The 14999-nt window shown below is 38.2% G+C and overlaps 2 protein-coding genes across 2 annotated transcripts; one reads left to right on the forward strand and one right to left on the reverse strand.

Annotated features, from left to right (window-relative positions):
* The first annotated feature begins 293 nt into the window (after window positions 1-293).
* LOC131537243 (uncharacterized) lies at window positions 294-4112 on the forward strand. Its single transcript, XM_058770564.1, has 2 exons — window positions 294-2339; window positions 3068-4112. The coding sequence occupies exon 2, from the start codon at window positions 3390-3392 to the stop codon at window positions 4020-4022; it is 633 nt and encodes a 210-aa protein (XP_058626547.1). The 5' UTR covers window positions 294-2339; window positions 3068-3389; the 3' UTR covers window positions 4023-4112.
* Window positions 4113-4397: 285 nt separating this feature from the next.
* On the reverse strand, window positions 4398-7183 carry LOC131537238 (uncharacterized). The gene is made up of 2 exons (XM_058770558.1): window positions 5616-7183; window positions 4398-5377 (listed from the first exon to the last, which is right to left on the reverse strand). Exon 2 carries the CDS (start codon window positions 5348-5350, stop codon window positions 4652-4654), a length of 699 nt encoding a protein of 232 aa, XP_058626541.1. The 5' UTR covers window positions 5351-5377; window positions 5616-7183; the 3' UTR covers window positions 4398-4651.
* Between the last annotated feature and the right edge of the window lie 7816 nt (window positions 7184-14999).

Raw genomic sequence — 14999 nt, forward strand, 5'->3', positions numbered from 1 at the left:
AAAAAAATTTAAAACAGTTAAGAATAGAAAATGATTATACATAGTGCAATCAGTTCGGACGTAGCACAGTGCTCATTTAACAAATGCACAGCTAAACAGATGAGTTCTGAGTCTGGATTTAAAAGTGGCTAATGTTTTAGCACATCTGATCTCATCTGGTTCCAACTGCGGGCGGCATAATACCTAAAAGTGGACTCCCCTTGTTTTGTGTGAACCCTTGGTATTTCTAACTGACTGGATCCTAATGACCTGAGTGGTCTGTTAGGTTTATATTCAGTGAGCATATCTACAATGTACTTAGGTCCTAGGCCATTGAGTGATTTATAAATGAGTAAAAGTACTTTAAAATCAATCATAAATGTAACTGGAAACCAGTGTAAGGACCTGAGGACTGGTGTGATATGCTCAGATTTTCTCGTTCTAGTCAGAATCCTGGCAGCAATGTTCTGGATGAGCTGCAGCTGTCTAATGGTCTTCTTGGAAGCCCGGTGAGGAGACGATTACAATAGTCCACCCTGCTGGTGATAAAGGCATGAACAAGTTTCTCCAGGTCTTGACTGGAAACAAAACATCTAATTCTTGCAGTGTTTTTGAGATGATAATATGCTGATTTAGTTACTGCTTTGACATGACTACTAAAACTAAGGTCTGTCTCGAGAATCACCCCAAGATTTTTGACTTGATTTTTAGTTGTTTGACCCCAAGAGTCAAGGTATGCATTCACCTTGAGAACTTAATCTTTGTTTCCAAATGCAATGACTTCAGTTTTCTCCTTGTTTAAGTGTGAAAATAACCGAATGATATACAGTCAAACCAAATGATATACAGTCAAACCAAATATCATTCAGACACCAAATATCATTTTTGATATTTTTTTACTAGTGGGTGCAGGACACTGTAGTTCATTTAAATGAGTGAGGATAGGAAAATAAAGTAAACTGTGACATATTATAACCAGAAATTCTTCATACAGTGGACTACCAGTAAAATTGATACAAATTTGGGACCAAAAATTATTCAGACCGAATCTGGGAAAAAAATTGAAGTTCAGGTTTGCATGAACCTGGTTGACAGCATGCCCAGGAGACTACAGGCTGTCATTAAGGCTAAGGGTGGCCCGACAAAGTATTGATAGTTGTGTAAATATTGTCATAATAACAGCTGTCTGAATAATTTTTGGTTGATTGTAATCCATTATATACCTTTCGATCAAAGTTATCTGACATTATCAAGCTGAATTTGTTCTGACACAGTTTAACTCCGAGTTCTTGTCATATTTTATTACCATTTTCTAAACTATAGCGAATAAACTGTGATAATGTGAGAAATGTTGAAGGTGTCTGAATAAATGTTGGTTTGACTGTACCAAGTTAACCAACTAACATTATACATACTCTTTTGGTTTCTGTACTCAATATTTAAAAAATGTGCAAATGCAATGAAAATATCGGTATCGTTACTCCGTAGCAGCAAGTACCAAAAATAAAAGTATCGGTATTGGGCGAGTACTGGAAAAAGTGGTATCGGTGCATCCCTAGTAAAAACCCAACCTTTTTTTTAAAGCAGTGTTTGAGATATGTGATATTACATTTTTGAGGACTAAAAAAACCCATTTATAATAAGCATAAAAACACAGTGGTCAGTTCTTATATGGGAAGTCCCATACAATATGCTCACCTCATATGAAAACATTTTGCCAAGAATTTTGGAGAAATGTGTCATTATTGCCCTTTAGAGGCCTATAAAGAGCTAATTACTAAGAAGCAGGAAAAATAAAAAAAAAATAAAAAAATTGTCAGTTCTTACAGAGGACGTCCCATAGGCTAGTATATGCACGCCAAATGAAAACAATTTGTTGCACCATTTTAGAGATATATGACATTATTACACTTTAGAGAGCTACAAAGACCTCGTTTCTGTTAATTAGAAGGCATGACTGACCACTGACCAGTTCTTATAGGAGATATTTCATAGAAAGTCATTTTACTAAGGCATTTTAGAGAAATTATTAGTTTTTTTTATTCTACAATTTTAACTTTCAATAAAATCTAAAACTTAAAAGGTTAAGTTCGTTACAACAATGGTTTTTAGATTTCAGCCTACATGCAGCTATTCGCTCGGTGCAAGACTCTACTTCCGTTTTACTTCCGCTCCCTCTAGTGTGTGGGTCAATACTTCTGGCAAGATGGCAATGTTTTACATCAGATGTCTCCAAGACCTGCCCAAGCTAACCATATCAGACGTCCACAGACTCATCCCAAATGAATGCTTTGCCCGCCGGAGTAAACGGGAAAAGGGGTACAAGATGTACCTTTCAAATTTTATTGACAACTATGAAGGTAAGTTTGAAATTGACAGCAAAACACATTCACATTGTGGTATCACTAACTAGCTAGCAGAAGCTAACATTTAGGTCAATTGTCCTGTAGAGATTTTAGATTTTGTAGAATTATCAATTGTTTTTTAAAGTTTTTTAGTTGAGGTGCATAAGTTACGACCAAAAAAAAAAAAAAGCACCCTGAAAAAGCGCACATGTTACTGAAAGAACGAGCAGAGAGAGCCCCGGCCTGCGCGCGCACTCTCTCTCTCTCTCATCGTCTTCAAACGGTCTTGCTCTCTCTTGCTCGCGCATATTTAACCAACATCAATCGAGAATTTACACGATTCTGTGTTTTCTGTGTTGCACCCCGTTAGTTCGCCTAATGCACTGTGAAGTAACATGAACAATGAACAGCTGTATTTTTATGAACTAAGATTAACAAAGATTAATAAACACAATAACAAATGTATTGCTCATGGTTCATGTTAGTTAGCCTAATACATTAACTAACGTAAACAAATCAAATCTCATTTACTCAGAACACCTCTTAAAATGAGAATGTAAGTGTATTTACCCCATTTCTTTTTTAGGAAGAGAGGTTAGCAATATTTAACCTTAATAAACTACAGTATTTTCAGGTTATTTATTTGACAATGTGTATAACTGCAGTCAATGTCAGATTCTTTTTGTTTTGAGAGTTATTGTTTCTTTTTTTTAATTTTTATTATGACTTAACTGTTTTCAAAGGAGCAAGCGCTACAAAGCAGTGCGGGGGGACTTGCCAGACCCAGATGTCCTGAAGGTCGACGAGGCATACCAGGACTTCACGGCAGACCTTGCTCTGCTAATTACCACACTCTCCATAAGTAGTGATGTCCCCCTCGTCGATTCAGCCTTTGGGACCATTCAAGAAGGCAGCCCTATTTCATACCAGCACCCAGTGCCAGTGAGTAGGGTAATCATACACCACCCAGACGCACCCCCTCCACCACCCCTGCCGTTAGATGGTCACAGGCTGGACCCAACCACATGTTCCTTTGTGTGCACTCACCAACAACACCTAAATGTAATGTCGCTTAACATCACTTTCGACATGGCAAGATCCATCGAGATGTCCACGAGGGAACAGAGTGGCAGCGCAGAGTGGCACAGCCTGAGGAAGATGAGGCTCACCTCCTCCAGGTTCCGGGAGGTGTGCCATGTCCGAGGTCACGGCTCTGCAGAGAACCTTGCAGAACGCATCCGCAAAGGTGGGGTTCAGACAGCCTTGATGAAGAGGGGGCTGGCTCTGGAGCCAGTAGCTATTCAGGAATATGCCCACATTAAAAATGTCAACTACTGGCCATCAGGATTTGTCATCCATCCAGATGCTCCCTGGCTTGGATCCTCTCCAGATGGTGTCGTTTTTGATCCGACGGAGGCACCCCCATTCGGGCTGGTGGAGGTGAAGTGCCCCAACGTGAAGAGCTATGTGGACTGTGGGTACCTGCATATGCAGAATGGCGCCTTGCGCCTGAAGCCAGGCCACAGCTACTATTGGCAGGTGCAAGGCCAGCTGCTTATCACTGGAATGCAGTGGTGCGATTTTGTGGTTTTTGCAGAGGAGGACCTTCTTGTGCAAAGAATTTACAAGGATGCGGAGGTCGCTAGGGTTATAAGGGAGAAGGGTGATTATTTCTTTTTCTATCATTACTTGATCTGATCTTTTAAAAATCAATGGTTCGTTCAATCAGTTCTATTTCAATCAGTTGATAAATGTTCTTGTTCTGGTTTCTTTTACAAATCTATACAAAGCCTGAACTAATATTAGGTTTTATTGTTCATCTTTACAAATCTATACAAAGCCTGAACTAATATTGGATTTTATTGTTCATCTTTACAAATCTATACAAAGCCTGAACTAATATTGGGTTTTATTGGTCATCTTTACAAATCTATACAAAGCCTGAACTAAATATAAGGTTTTATTTTGTATACAAATCTATACAAAACCTGAGTGATAATTGTTCAATCGGTGTTGAGATTTCATTGTTCAGTTTAACAAATCTCTATAAAACTAGAGCGAATGTCACTAATGCAGGTCTACAGTTGACCTGAGACCATACCTTTTGTACTGATTGGAATGAGAGCCCGAGTGTAAAAAGCTATGTGGATTGTTGATATTGGATTGTTGAATAAGTGTTGTTTAATATTTTCTTATTAAATTCTACATGTTCTAATGTAATTTCTGGTGCGTTTTTATTTTCATTTCAAGGCAGTAAAAACACAAAGCTAATGTAATGAAGACAATGACACAAATAATGTTTTTAAGAAGCAAGATGGATCTTTAATTCATTGCTGAGTTGCCCATGCCTTCACTAATGGCCCATTCTGATAATTGACCAGGAAGCAGGCCACACTGAACAATTCATCAATGTTCCCACATATAGACAGTGGTATGTCCTTGTCGAACAGTTTGTTCTCTTTCACTCTCCTTATGCACCTCTCCACATGCACTCTCAGATGTGCAATTGACTGTGTCTGTCTGACATCCTCTCGACTCATTTGGCGTTTGTTGCTGAGAAAGGCAGGCCGGTACACCTTACAAGGAGCAAGGTTGTCCACAACAAACCCTTTGTCCACCATGATCGCCATACCCGGCTTCAGAAGCTTTACAATCTCGCGATCACTCATAGAGCCTGCATACAGTCCAGACACAAAGGTGACAGCACCATGGGGTCCCATGCCAATCATGGCCTTGAATGTAGTGTGTGATTTGTAGGTTGAGAAAACCTCACTCTGAAGGAGCAGAGAGGATGGCGTCTGACAGAATATCTCTGTACAATCAAGGATCACCTGTGTATCAGAAAAAGCTGCAAACTCAGTTGGCAGGTGAGCTCTCACTATCTCTGGAGGAATCCAAAGGCGCTGGCTTCCCAGTAGGCAGTACAGGAAATGAGTCCATGTGGAGATGATCCGAATTGCAGTAGTGCGGTGAATGCTGAACCTCTCTGCAAGATCCCTGAGAGGAAAACCCACTGACAGGTACATCAGAAACTCGTCAATGGGTCTCAGTTTCTGTTGAGATATATAAACAAAAACCTCTGTTTAGTTACCTTGACATTAATATTGTTATTACAAAGTATAAATCAGAAAATAATACCAACATCAGCTTTTTAGCTTTTACTTTTTAATTAGATGTAATTAACTCCACAAACCAACAGTGGCAATTACGGAATAAAACAGTTTGTATCCAATTTCAGTTACATTAAGCCTACAACTCTATGCACGTCATGTTACCACATTTGTTACCTACCGTTGTTGGGTGATGGACTGTGCTGATGCTGTCTTGGTGCTGGTTATGCGCACCATCTTGTTGATCACAGCAGGTTCAATTAAACTCCAAAAAGCCTTGAAACTCCTGTAGGACGCAAACCTGGTATAAAAGCGCACGTCCTCATCTGATGCAGACAGGCGATCTATCCCAAAACGCTGGCGAAGTTTGACGACTTCCAACTGCTGTTGTAGCTCCCTAATATGGCGACGTAGAGCTTCGTTCTTATCGGCCAAATTACTCGCCCTCGCTCCTGTTTGAGGGAGTACATAGTAGTCGTGATCTACCGCGATTTCGGTCTCCATCTCCGAGTCTGACTCTGGTGCGGGACTCTCGGGTCACGGAACGCCGTTCCCAGACGCTTGGTCTGGGCACAGGTAGTTTGTACCCATTCCATGAAAAGTAAACTGGTACGGCTCCCTTCTTCAGCCTCCTTAATCCCCCGACAGTCACATTAAGATCTGTCTGCTTAAAATGCTGACTACAGACCCGGTTGTTATTGGTCGGGTTGAAGTCATCCCTCCGGATCTTCTGCATCCACTCAGCTCGTACTGCAATGTCAACGGGGAATGCATGAAAGCTGACTTCTTTGTTGTAACTTGACGAAATGGTACATAATGGTACACAACAATGAAGTGTTGAGCCTGTCACCCTCTGAAAGGCAAGTCGCCTCTTTTGAATACTGAAAACACTTATTCTGAAAAAAGATTGTTTGTGGTAATGGAACTCGGTTGCTGTTGTCTCGTTGTCTCCCGCTCTAGTTGTCAGATCACCGGAAAGTCTTCACCGGAAGTACTGGCCCACACACTCAAGTTCGAACGTCAATGGTCGCCATATTGTGCACAGAGCCTATAGTTATCAAAAAATGTTGAACTTTACCCTTTGAGTACCTATAAACAGTCATTTTGAAAAACAAAAAACATGATCAAACTCATGCAAACACGTATAACTCCGAAACAAATAGTCATAACTTCACAAAATGAAATGAAATGATGAAAAATTATATAAACAACCATGCAAATTACTATTGCAATCGGACCACACTATAACAGTCAAAAAGCTTTAAAAACCATGTATTTTATTATTAGTAAACTGTTTGTTGTCCATAAATATTCTTTACAAATCTCAGATGTAAATTCTTGCTAAAAAACAAACATCAAAACTTTTCATGCAACTGCGCAAACGCCTTAAATTGCTTGAACCCCGATAATTGCTGCTCGCAGCTATATTTATTATTATTACTAGTATTAAAATAAATGTTACAAGGCGCAATCGCATATATATCATATATCTCCGGAAATTTGTTTGTCACATTATCCTGCCACGCTCCGCCTATCCACTTTAAAGTATACAGTAGATTATATGTAAGCATTTATATGTTATTTATGTGAAAATACGTAAGACCCTTTATGTTTTTGAAGACCAAATACATGTATATTGTACGTATAGGCTATTTAAACGTCACATGCATACGTTTTCCGTGGACAAATTTTAAGTACAAATAGATACGTATTTTCATGTTGATTTAACACTTTGGTTATATTACACTTTTGGCAATTCTAAAATAATAATAATAATAAATAAATAAACATAAAAACAAAAATAGATAGATACATAAATAAACAAACATTTTTGTTGTAATTTTTTTTAAATCCTAGTTTGAGTGGAATAAAACTGAATACCAAATTGTGTTTCTTTTGAAGGTGCCATTTTGCAGAATGCCAATAAATATATTCTGTAATGATGACAAAATCTTGTTTGCAGAGGTGGGAACAAGTCATTGCTTTCAAGTCACAAGCAAGTCTCAAGTCAAATCCCAAGTCCTCAAAGAGTTAAAGTTAATGAGATAATTAAGTGACTAGTTAAATGATGATTGTGCATTAGTGATGAACACCTGCTGTTAACTCCTGTACTCCTGCCCTGAGAGCAGCGCATAGTTCAGTAAAAATAACAGAAATACGGACCTTTTGAGTACTCCTGCCCTGAGAGCAGCACATACTGTAGTTCAGTAAAAATAACAGTGACATGAATATTGAGTACTCCTGCCCCGAGAGCAGCGCATAGTTCAGTAAAAATAACAGTGATATGAATATTGAGTACTCCTGCCCCGAGAGCAGCGCATAGTTCAGTAAAAATCACAGACAGCGGTAGCATTGGAAAAGCATGTTTTACTCCAGTTACCTCATTAGCAGCTTTGGTGCAATCGACTGATGAAGCAGTCTAATGAAAATGCATACTATATGATATATTTAGTCAATGATTATTTGTTCTGTCCATCTTTGTTCACTAATTATCTAACTAAACGTTAGAGATGTTTATTTTTTTCATTGAAATACATGGTAAATTCACTTACCTTGTTATAAATGCATCCCACGAAGCGTTAGTAACGTATCTGTCTGAAGTATTCCCTCCACAAGTCCAAATTTCCTGATCCCGCCTCTGCTTCCATTTCATTGGTTGAATCATTTTCTTTTCTGCCCTCAGAACATGTTTGAGTAAGTAAAACTCCCATCTGCATTCGCATTTAAAAATATGTAGCAAAAATAGCAGATGGGCTTATTGAAAAAGCAAATTCATTCTCTGCCAGCAGGTTTCACTTTTGGAATGGCAGAATATAGCGGTTTTCCCGGTAACAGCAGTACACAAAGCAGCACCCCTAAGAACCCACACTTCAGTGCAAACATTTGTCATGCATTTAGCAAAAAGGTTTTGTTTACTATGCATTTTACCTTTGAAATTTGATGCAACAAGTGCAACTCTGGCATCCCCGTTGTTTGTGAGCAGTGGAGTGATGGCGATTTAAATAACAATACAGATTTCCAAACAATCCAAACATATGGGTATGCCCTTGAATTTGGTAAAAAAAAATCTGTTTACAATCTTGACTGGAATATACTGTTTTCATGGCCAGTTTTTCATTTTTCATTTGCTAATGTTAGTTTACGTTAGAGTGCACGTCCTACTATGCTGTTATTAATAGGTGAGCGGCTGAAAATGACAACCTCTTGTTTGGAGACAGTATTAACATCATAAACTGAAAGCAATCTTTACATGACTTACTTTTCAAATTTTTAAAAATTGATCATCTGAGTCTAATATAATCCAGTGGGCCGTACTAAAAGACACTGCGGGCCGGATAAGGCGTAAACCGGCATACTGTGAACAGTGGGCCTTACAGGGTTAAATGAACAAAATGTAGACATACCTGTATGGGCTGTTTGTTCATTCCACTGTATGTATGTATAAGGTGAAGAGAAATCTCTCCTTATTTCCTGTTAGACTAATATACATGTTTGTCGTCTCCTGACCATTGAGCTGCATTTCACATTCAGACAACAATTTACACCATCAAACAACTGCATCAAGTGAGTTTATTTATTCTCATTGTGAAAAGACTCCTCACATTGCTTGTATCTGTATTTCAGCAATTCCATGCTCAAAAGTGCACTGTGAATTTGAAAGATTTTCAGATATCTTAATGATTAAATTCATTGATAATGATTTTGTGTCATTTATTTTACAGTAAAGTTATGGAGGTAAAAATGAATAATGTGTAGTGATTTTGCTTTGCTTTGACTCTTGTACTTTAATATTAGGTTTTCATTGTCTTTTGTAACAATGTGCTAAAATACATTTGTTGAGGCAATGAAAACTAAGATCCATTGGGATCAGGTGATGGTGACTGTAATCGTTGTGAGGTTATTTAACCCTCTGGGGTCGAAGCCCGCACTGGTGCAATCGGTCTCATATTTTCTTGATGACCGCGAAAAGAACTAAAAATACTCTGTAATTTTTTTTAATCATACAGATAAGAATAAGGTATCGTTTGAAACTGCAAAGGGTCTACTTTTATTTGTGTATAGTCATAATAACAACAAAACAATGTGCTTTTGTAAAATAAAGAAAATAAATGGTGCGCTCTCCGCCCGTCTCGGTCTCTGTCACCTCTCTTCACAGACACGTAAATAAAACAACCTGAATCTCAGCAAATACTTGCCACAAAGACATGAGAAATATATGTATAGAGAGCTGCTTGAAATGTCTACTTTTAAATGAAGTAAGTCACGCCCAAAACAAATATTCTCTGCATGTAAATGACCACATCATCCGTAAACAAACGTGAAGAGTTCATCCTTGCTACTTTTCTTTCTGGAAGAAGACGTGCTAAGAGGAATAACCCAGAATTTACCTCAGAAGAAGAAGAAGAAGAACATGACGTGTCGCGTAGCTGGATCCAGTGGAGGATATCACTCTGATGAGTAGCCTAAGATTACTTGCATATGTTGTTATTGTGACATAATTTGTACACATTTTAGTTAGACTTTTCCCAAGCTATAATTCCTGACTAAATGTATGAAATCAAGTGAAACATTTTGAAATATGTGTAATTTCATTGTCTAAATGCCTCACAATACCAGGATGTTTGTTTAACGTTTCATAACATATAAAACCACAAGATATAAAAGTAGTGCGAGTGTTATCACTATGAATGTTTGGCACAAAGGTGTGTTACTGTTCAAGTCTCCATGTTCAGATCAGTATGTTCAATCATGTGTCCTTGACCATCACGGTGTATATATTTATTATACTGTATTGCAAATGAAATACAAATAATCAAAAACCTACATTATTTGACTCTCCTCACACTCTTTCTTACCTTCCTCAGTCACATTCATATTGATGGCCCATTATGGGAGGACCTTTGTCTCTCAGGTATGAATCACTAAATATTAATGGCCATTGTCACTACCTTGCATATGGAAATTCTATCACAAAACATGTTTGTCCACATTATTTTGTAGCAAAATCTCTAGTCTACCACATCCAGTTCTCAAAAGTCTTGTGAACAAATATTATGTATGTTTTCTGGCCTTATTTCAGTGACTTAAAAAATTTAGTTTTTCACAAACCACACATAGATGTTTTCTCAAAAACGCAAACGTACTTTCATGCTGCTCACATATTATTGTAGCCCAGTTTGTGCTGAATATAGTGTTATCAGACTTTAGCCATTCATATTTTTTTTTTTAAGATACTGAAATAAAGACAAATGTCAGGGCATGTCAAAACTTCTACAGGGCCCCAAAATACCCTCAGACCCCAGAGGGTTAATGGCATTGAATTATTATCACTTTTGCATCCGCCATTAATGTTGAAAAAATGTTTACATTTCAACAAACCACCATTATTGTGATCAGTGTTTGCTTTAGTACCCAGATACTCAGCATAAAATTTTATTTTGTAGATTGTCACCATTGTTGAGTTTCATACGCTGATTCTTGATGTCTGATTGATTCAGCAATTTAACCTGTTTTTTGGGGGGGTATTTTCTGTTAATTCATAGTGTGACAGCTGTACCGCTGCTTTAATCTCTCACTGTAGTACCACACATTATTCACACATAAACAACACATTTGTAAGTAATTATTTAAATAACCGCACAATGATTACAGTCACCATCACCTGATCTCAGTGCGTCTTAGTTTTCATTGCCCCAACAAATGTATGTTAGCCAGTGGTGGAAAGAGTACTGAAAAAATTTACTCAAGTAAAAGTACCATTACCTTCCAAAAAATGTAGTGTGATTAGAGTAAAAGTACTTGTCCAAAAAACTACTTGAGTAAGAGTAAAAGAGTAGCCTATTTAAAAGTACTCATGAGTATTGAGTACTGAGCTGTGGATTCTACACCCTCATAATAAACACTGAACACATGCAATTTACAGGTGCATCTCAATAAATTAGAATGCCATGGAAAAGTTCATTTATTTCAGTAATTCAACTCAAATTGTGAAACTCGTGTATTAAATAAATTCATTGCACAGAGACTGAAGTAGTTTAAGTCTTTGGTTCTTTTAATTGTGATGATTTTGGCTCACATTTAACAAAAACCTACCAATTCACTATCTCAACAAATTAGAATATGGTGACATGCCAATCAGCTAATCAACTCAAAACACCTGCAAAGGTTTCCTGAGCCTTCAAAATGGTATCTCAGTTTGGTTCACTAGGCTACACAATCATGGGGAAGACTGCTGATCTGACAGTTGTCCAGAAGACAATCATTGACACCCTTCACAAGGAGGATAAGCCACAAACATTCATTGCCAAAGAAGCTGGCTGTTCACAGAGTGCTGTATCCAAGCATGTTAACAGAAAGTTGAGTGGAAGGAAAAAGTGTGGAAGAAAAAGATGCACAACCAACCGAGAGAACTGCAGCCTTATGAGGATTGTCAAGCAAAATTGATTCAATAATTTGGGTGAACTTCACAAAGAATGGACTGAGGCTGGGGTCAAGGCATCAAGAGCTGCCACACACAGACGTGTCAAGGAATTTGGCTACAGATGTCGTATTCCTCTTGTTAAGCCTCTCCTGAACCACAGACAACATCAGAGGCATCTTACCTGGGCTAAGGAGAAGAACTGGACTGTTGCCCAGTGGTCCAAAGTCCTCTTTTCAGATGAGAGCAAGTTTTGTATTTCATTTGGAAACCAAGGTCCTAGAGTCTGGAGGAAAGGTGGAGAAGCTCATAGCCCAAGTTGTTTGAAGTCCAGTGTTAAGTTTCCACAGTCTGTGATGATTTGGGGTGCGATGTCATCTACTGGTGTTGGTACATTGTGTTTTTTGAAAACCAAAGTCACTGTACCCATTTACCAAGAAATTTTGGAGCACTTCATGCTTCCTTCTGCTGACCAGCTTTTTAAAGATGAATCGTCAAGAGGATTTGGCACCTGCCCACACTGCCAAAAGCACCAGAAGTTGGTTAAATGACCATGGTGTTGGTGTGCTTGACTGGCCAGCAAACGCACCAGACCTGAACCCCATAGAGAATCTATGGGGTATTGTTAAGAGGAAAATGAGAAACAAGAGACCAAAAAATGCAGATGAGCTGAAGGCCACTGTCAAAGAAACCTGGGCTTCCATACCACCTCAGCAGTGCCACAAACTGATCACCTCCATGCCACGCCGAATTTAGGCAGTAACTAAAGCAAAAGGAGCCCCTACCAAGTATTGAGTACATATACAGTAAATGAACATACTTTCCAGAAGGCCAACAATTCACTAAAAATGTTTTTTTTTATTTTTTAATTGGTCTTATGAAATATTCTAATTTGTTGAGATAGTGAATTGGCGGGTTTTTGTTAAATGTGAGCCAAAATCATCACAATTTAAAGAACCAAAATTTCACAATTTGAGTTGAATTACTAAAATAAATGAACTTTTCCATGACATTCTAATTTATTGAGATGCACCTGTATACATTCAAAAAACGTTGTACATTCTGTAATTCACATTATCTTATTTGTCATAAAGAATGAAGAATATCTATCATCCAGCAGTTTTAATTGCCAACTATTTAAAATACATCAAAACAGCGTGGAAACAGTATTCAGTTGAAGAAAAGTTGAAAGTTATTCTCAGTACAATCATCCCCATTTAAATCATAAAGTTTGAAAAAATTGATTTAAAATCATGTGTAAGGCCACTGAGACAGCATGCTGTTGTTGCACACAAAATATTAATGTTTAGAACAGTGTAAAAACAAACACCATTAAAACTCATAGTTCAGCATCACACACCATGATATGGGTTAAAATGAGAGCCCATTTCTCTCCAAAACGGTGCTAGTTTTGGCGTTTTGCAATAAAGAAATAAGAATAACTAAACTTGATAATTTATCTTACAATTTTAACATAAATGCACATTGTTCTAGAAGGATGGCATCATGCCATACCTTTTACACATTTACTCTAATTGTTATGCTGATAATACAATTTGTAAGGAAAAATGCATTAAATAGCGAAGTATTTCTGGGGAAACTTCTTCAAAAGAAAACACACACGTGCAGCCGCGGTGGTCTCAGTGAATCAGCAGCATCCACAACTGAATGGAACAAAACGTGTTGAACTTGAAAATTGTTTATGCGCGAGTGCACTTGCTGAATGAAGGCGGATTGTATAAAATGGATCAAAAAAAAAAAACCTTTATTAACAGTTTTATTACATCACGCGCTGACACAGTTGCAGTAGGCTATATTAATGCCACGGGTCATCAATAAGGTGCAGACTGGTCCTCAATTTGAGTACATTATTTCAAATCGTTTTACAGTGTTTCCCAACACACCTTTTCCACAGCGCGCATCACGCGCTCAAACTCATCGAAAGTCAACAAGTTCAACAAGCAACAAAGACTTATCCAAGTGACTGCTGCAGAACGCACGCGAGAGAGAGACGAGGCAGCGCAGATCGCGCGTCTTATAAGTGAGCGGGAATTTACTGAACGTGGCACTTGCGGGAGTTAACACTGTACGCAACACCTGCAACCTCACACCAAATTTCAGGCCGTGTAGATAGGCAAGCATATATACAAATCATTTAGTAAGCAGAAATCTGAAATTTACCTTAACATATTAGAGGAAGATGCGACTGAATTGATGCTTGAAGAATGCACTTCCAGCAGCCATGATAAATAGCAGTTGGCGGTTAAAGTTTTCTATGCACAATTTGATTTGACGAAAGTCACGAGACCGATTACTACCTCTCTATCCAATCACATTAATGGATAAAAATAAAATTAAAATAAGCACGTAATGACCACAAACGGAGGAAAATAGTAGAGTAAAAGTACCAACCCAGCTAACACAGTTACATCGTGACGACGTAACTGGACCGGACCATATACGTCGCAGCGACGTACCAAATAACGTTCCAAATAACGCTGGAACGTGCTGAGAACGTCCTAATGACCAAACCGGCACATTGTGCGGACGTGACAGTACCGGATCATATTGGTCGCAGCAACGTACCAAGTATGTCCTAAGGACTAAAATACCACGTTAATTTAAAAAATATTTACACCTCACCTTTAGTCCGGGTCCTGAAAAAAAAAAAATACATTGTTGGTCGGCGCCACCTAGCGTGCATGCATGAATTAGCACAAGGTGAACAATCGTTTTGCACTCAGTGTGAAAGCACCGTCGTCGGCGATTCGCATTGCGCTCAGTGTGGAACGGCCTTTATTTCACTAAAATGGTTCACTAAATGTTTAGATTTTATCAAATTATTGTGCACCCATGATTTTTCTAGAGTATCTTTTGCTGCTGAATTATCCAATAATCTAGTTTATAATAGTATTTTTGTCATAGATTATGATTACCGTATTGACCCGAATATAAGACGATGTTTTCTTCTTGTAAATACATCTGAAAAAATGCGGTCGTCTTATATTCAGGGTCTAGACTTTGACATGTCAATAATACACCCACAACAATAGGTGGTGCCAAAAACGCATAAAACGAGTGTGCGATGAAATGTGTGATGTAAAGATCACGAGTGAAAAAAAAAAAAAAGAAAAGCTTACAGCGGCA

Source organism: Onychostoma macrolepis, chromosome 03, assembly GCF_012432095.1.
Source record: "Onychostoma macrolepis isolate SWU-2019 chromosome 03, ASM1243209v1, whole genome shotgun sequence".
In the NCBI taxonomy this organism is placed as follows: Eukaryota; Metazoa; Chordata; class Actinopteri; order Cypriniformes; family Cyprinidae; genus Onychostoma; species Onychostoma macrolepis.

Bases quoted from the DNA above. Each gene is read 5' to 3' on its own strand.
- LOC131537243 (XM_058770564.1), top strand. From the start codon at position 3,390: ATGTCGCTTAACATCACTTTCGACATGGCAAGATCCATCGAGATGTCC.
- LOC131537238 (XM_058770558.1), bottom strand. From the start codon at position 5,350: ATGTACCTGTCAGTGGGTTTTCCTCTCAGGGATCTTGCAGAGAGGTTC.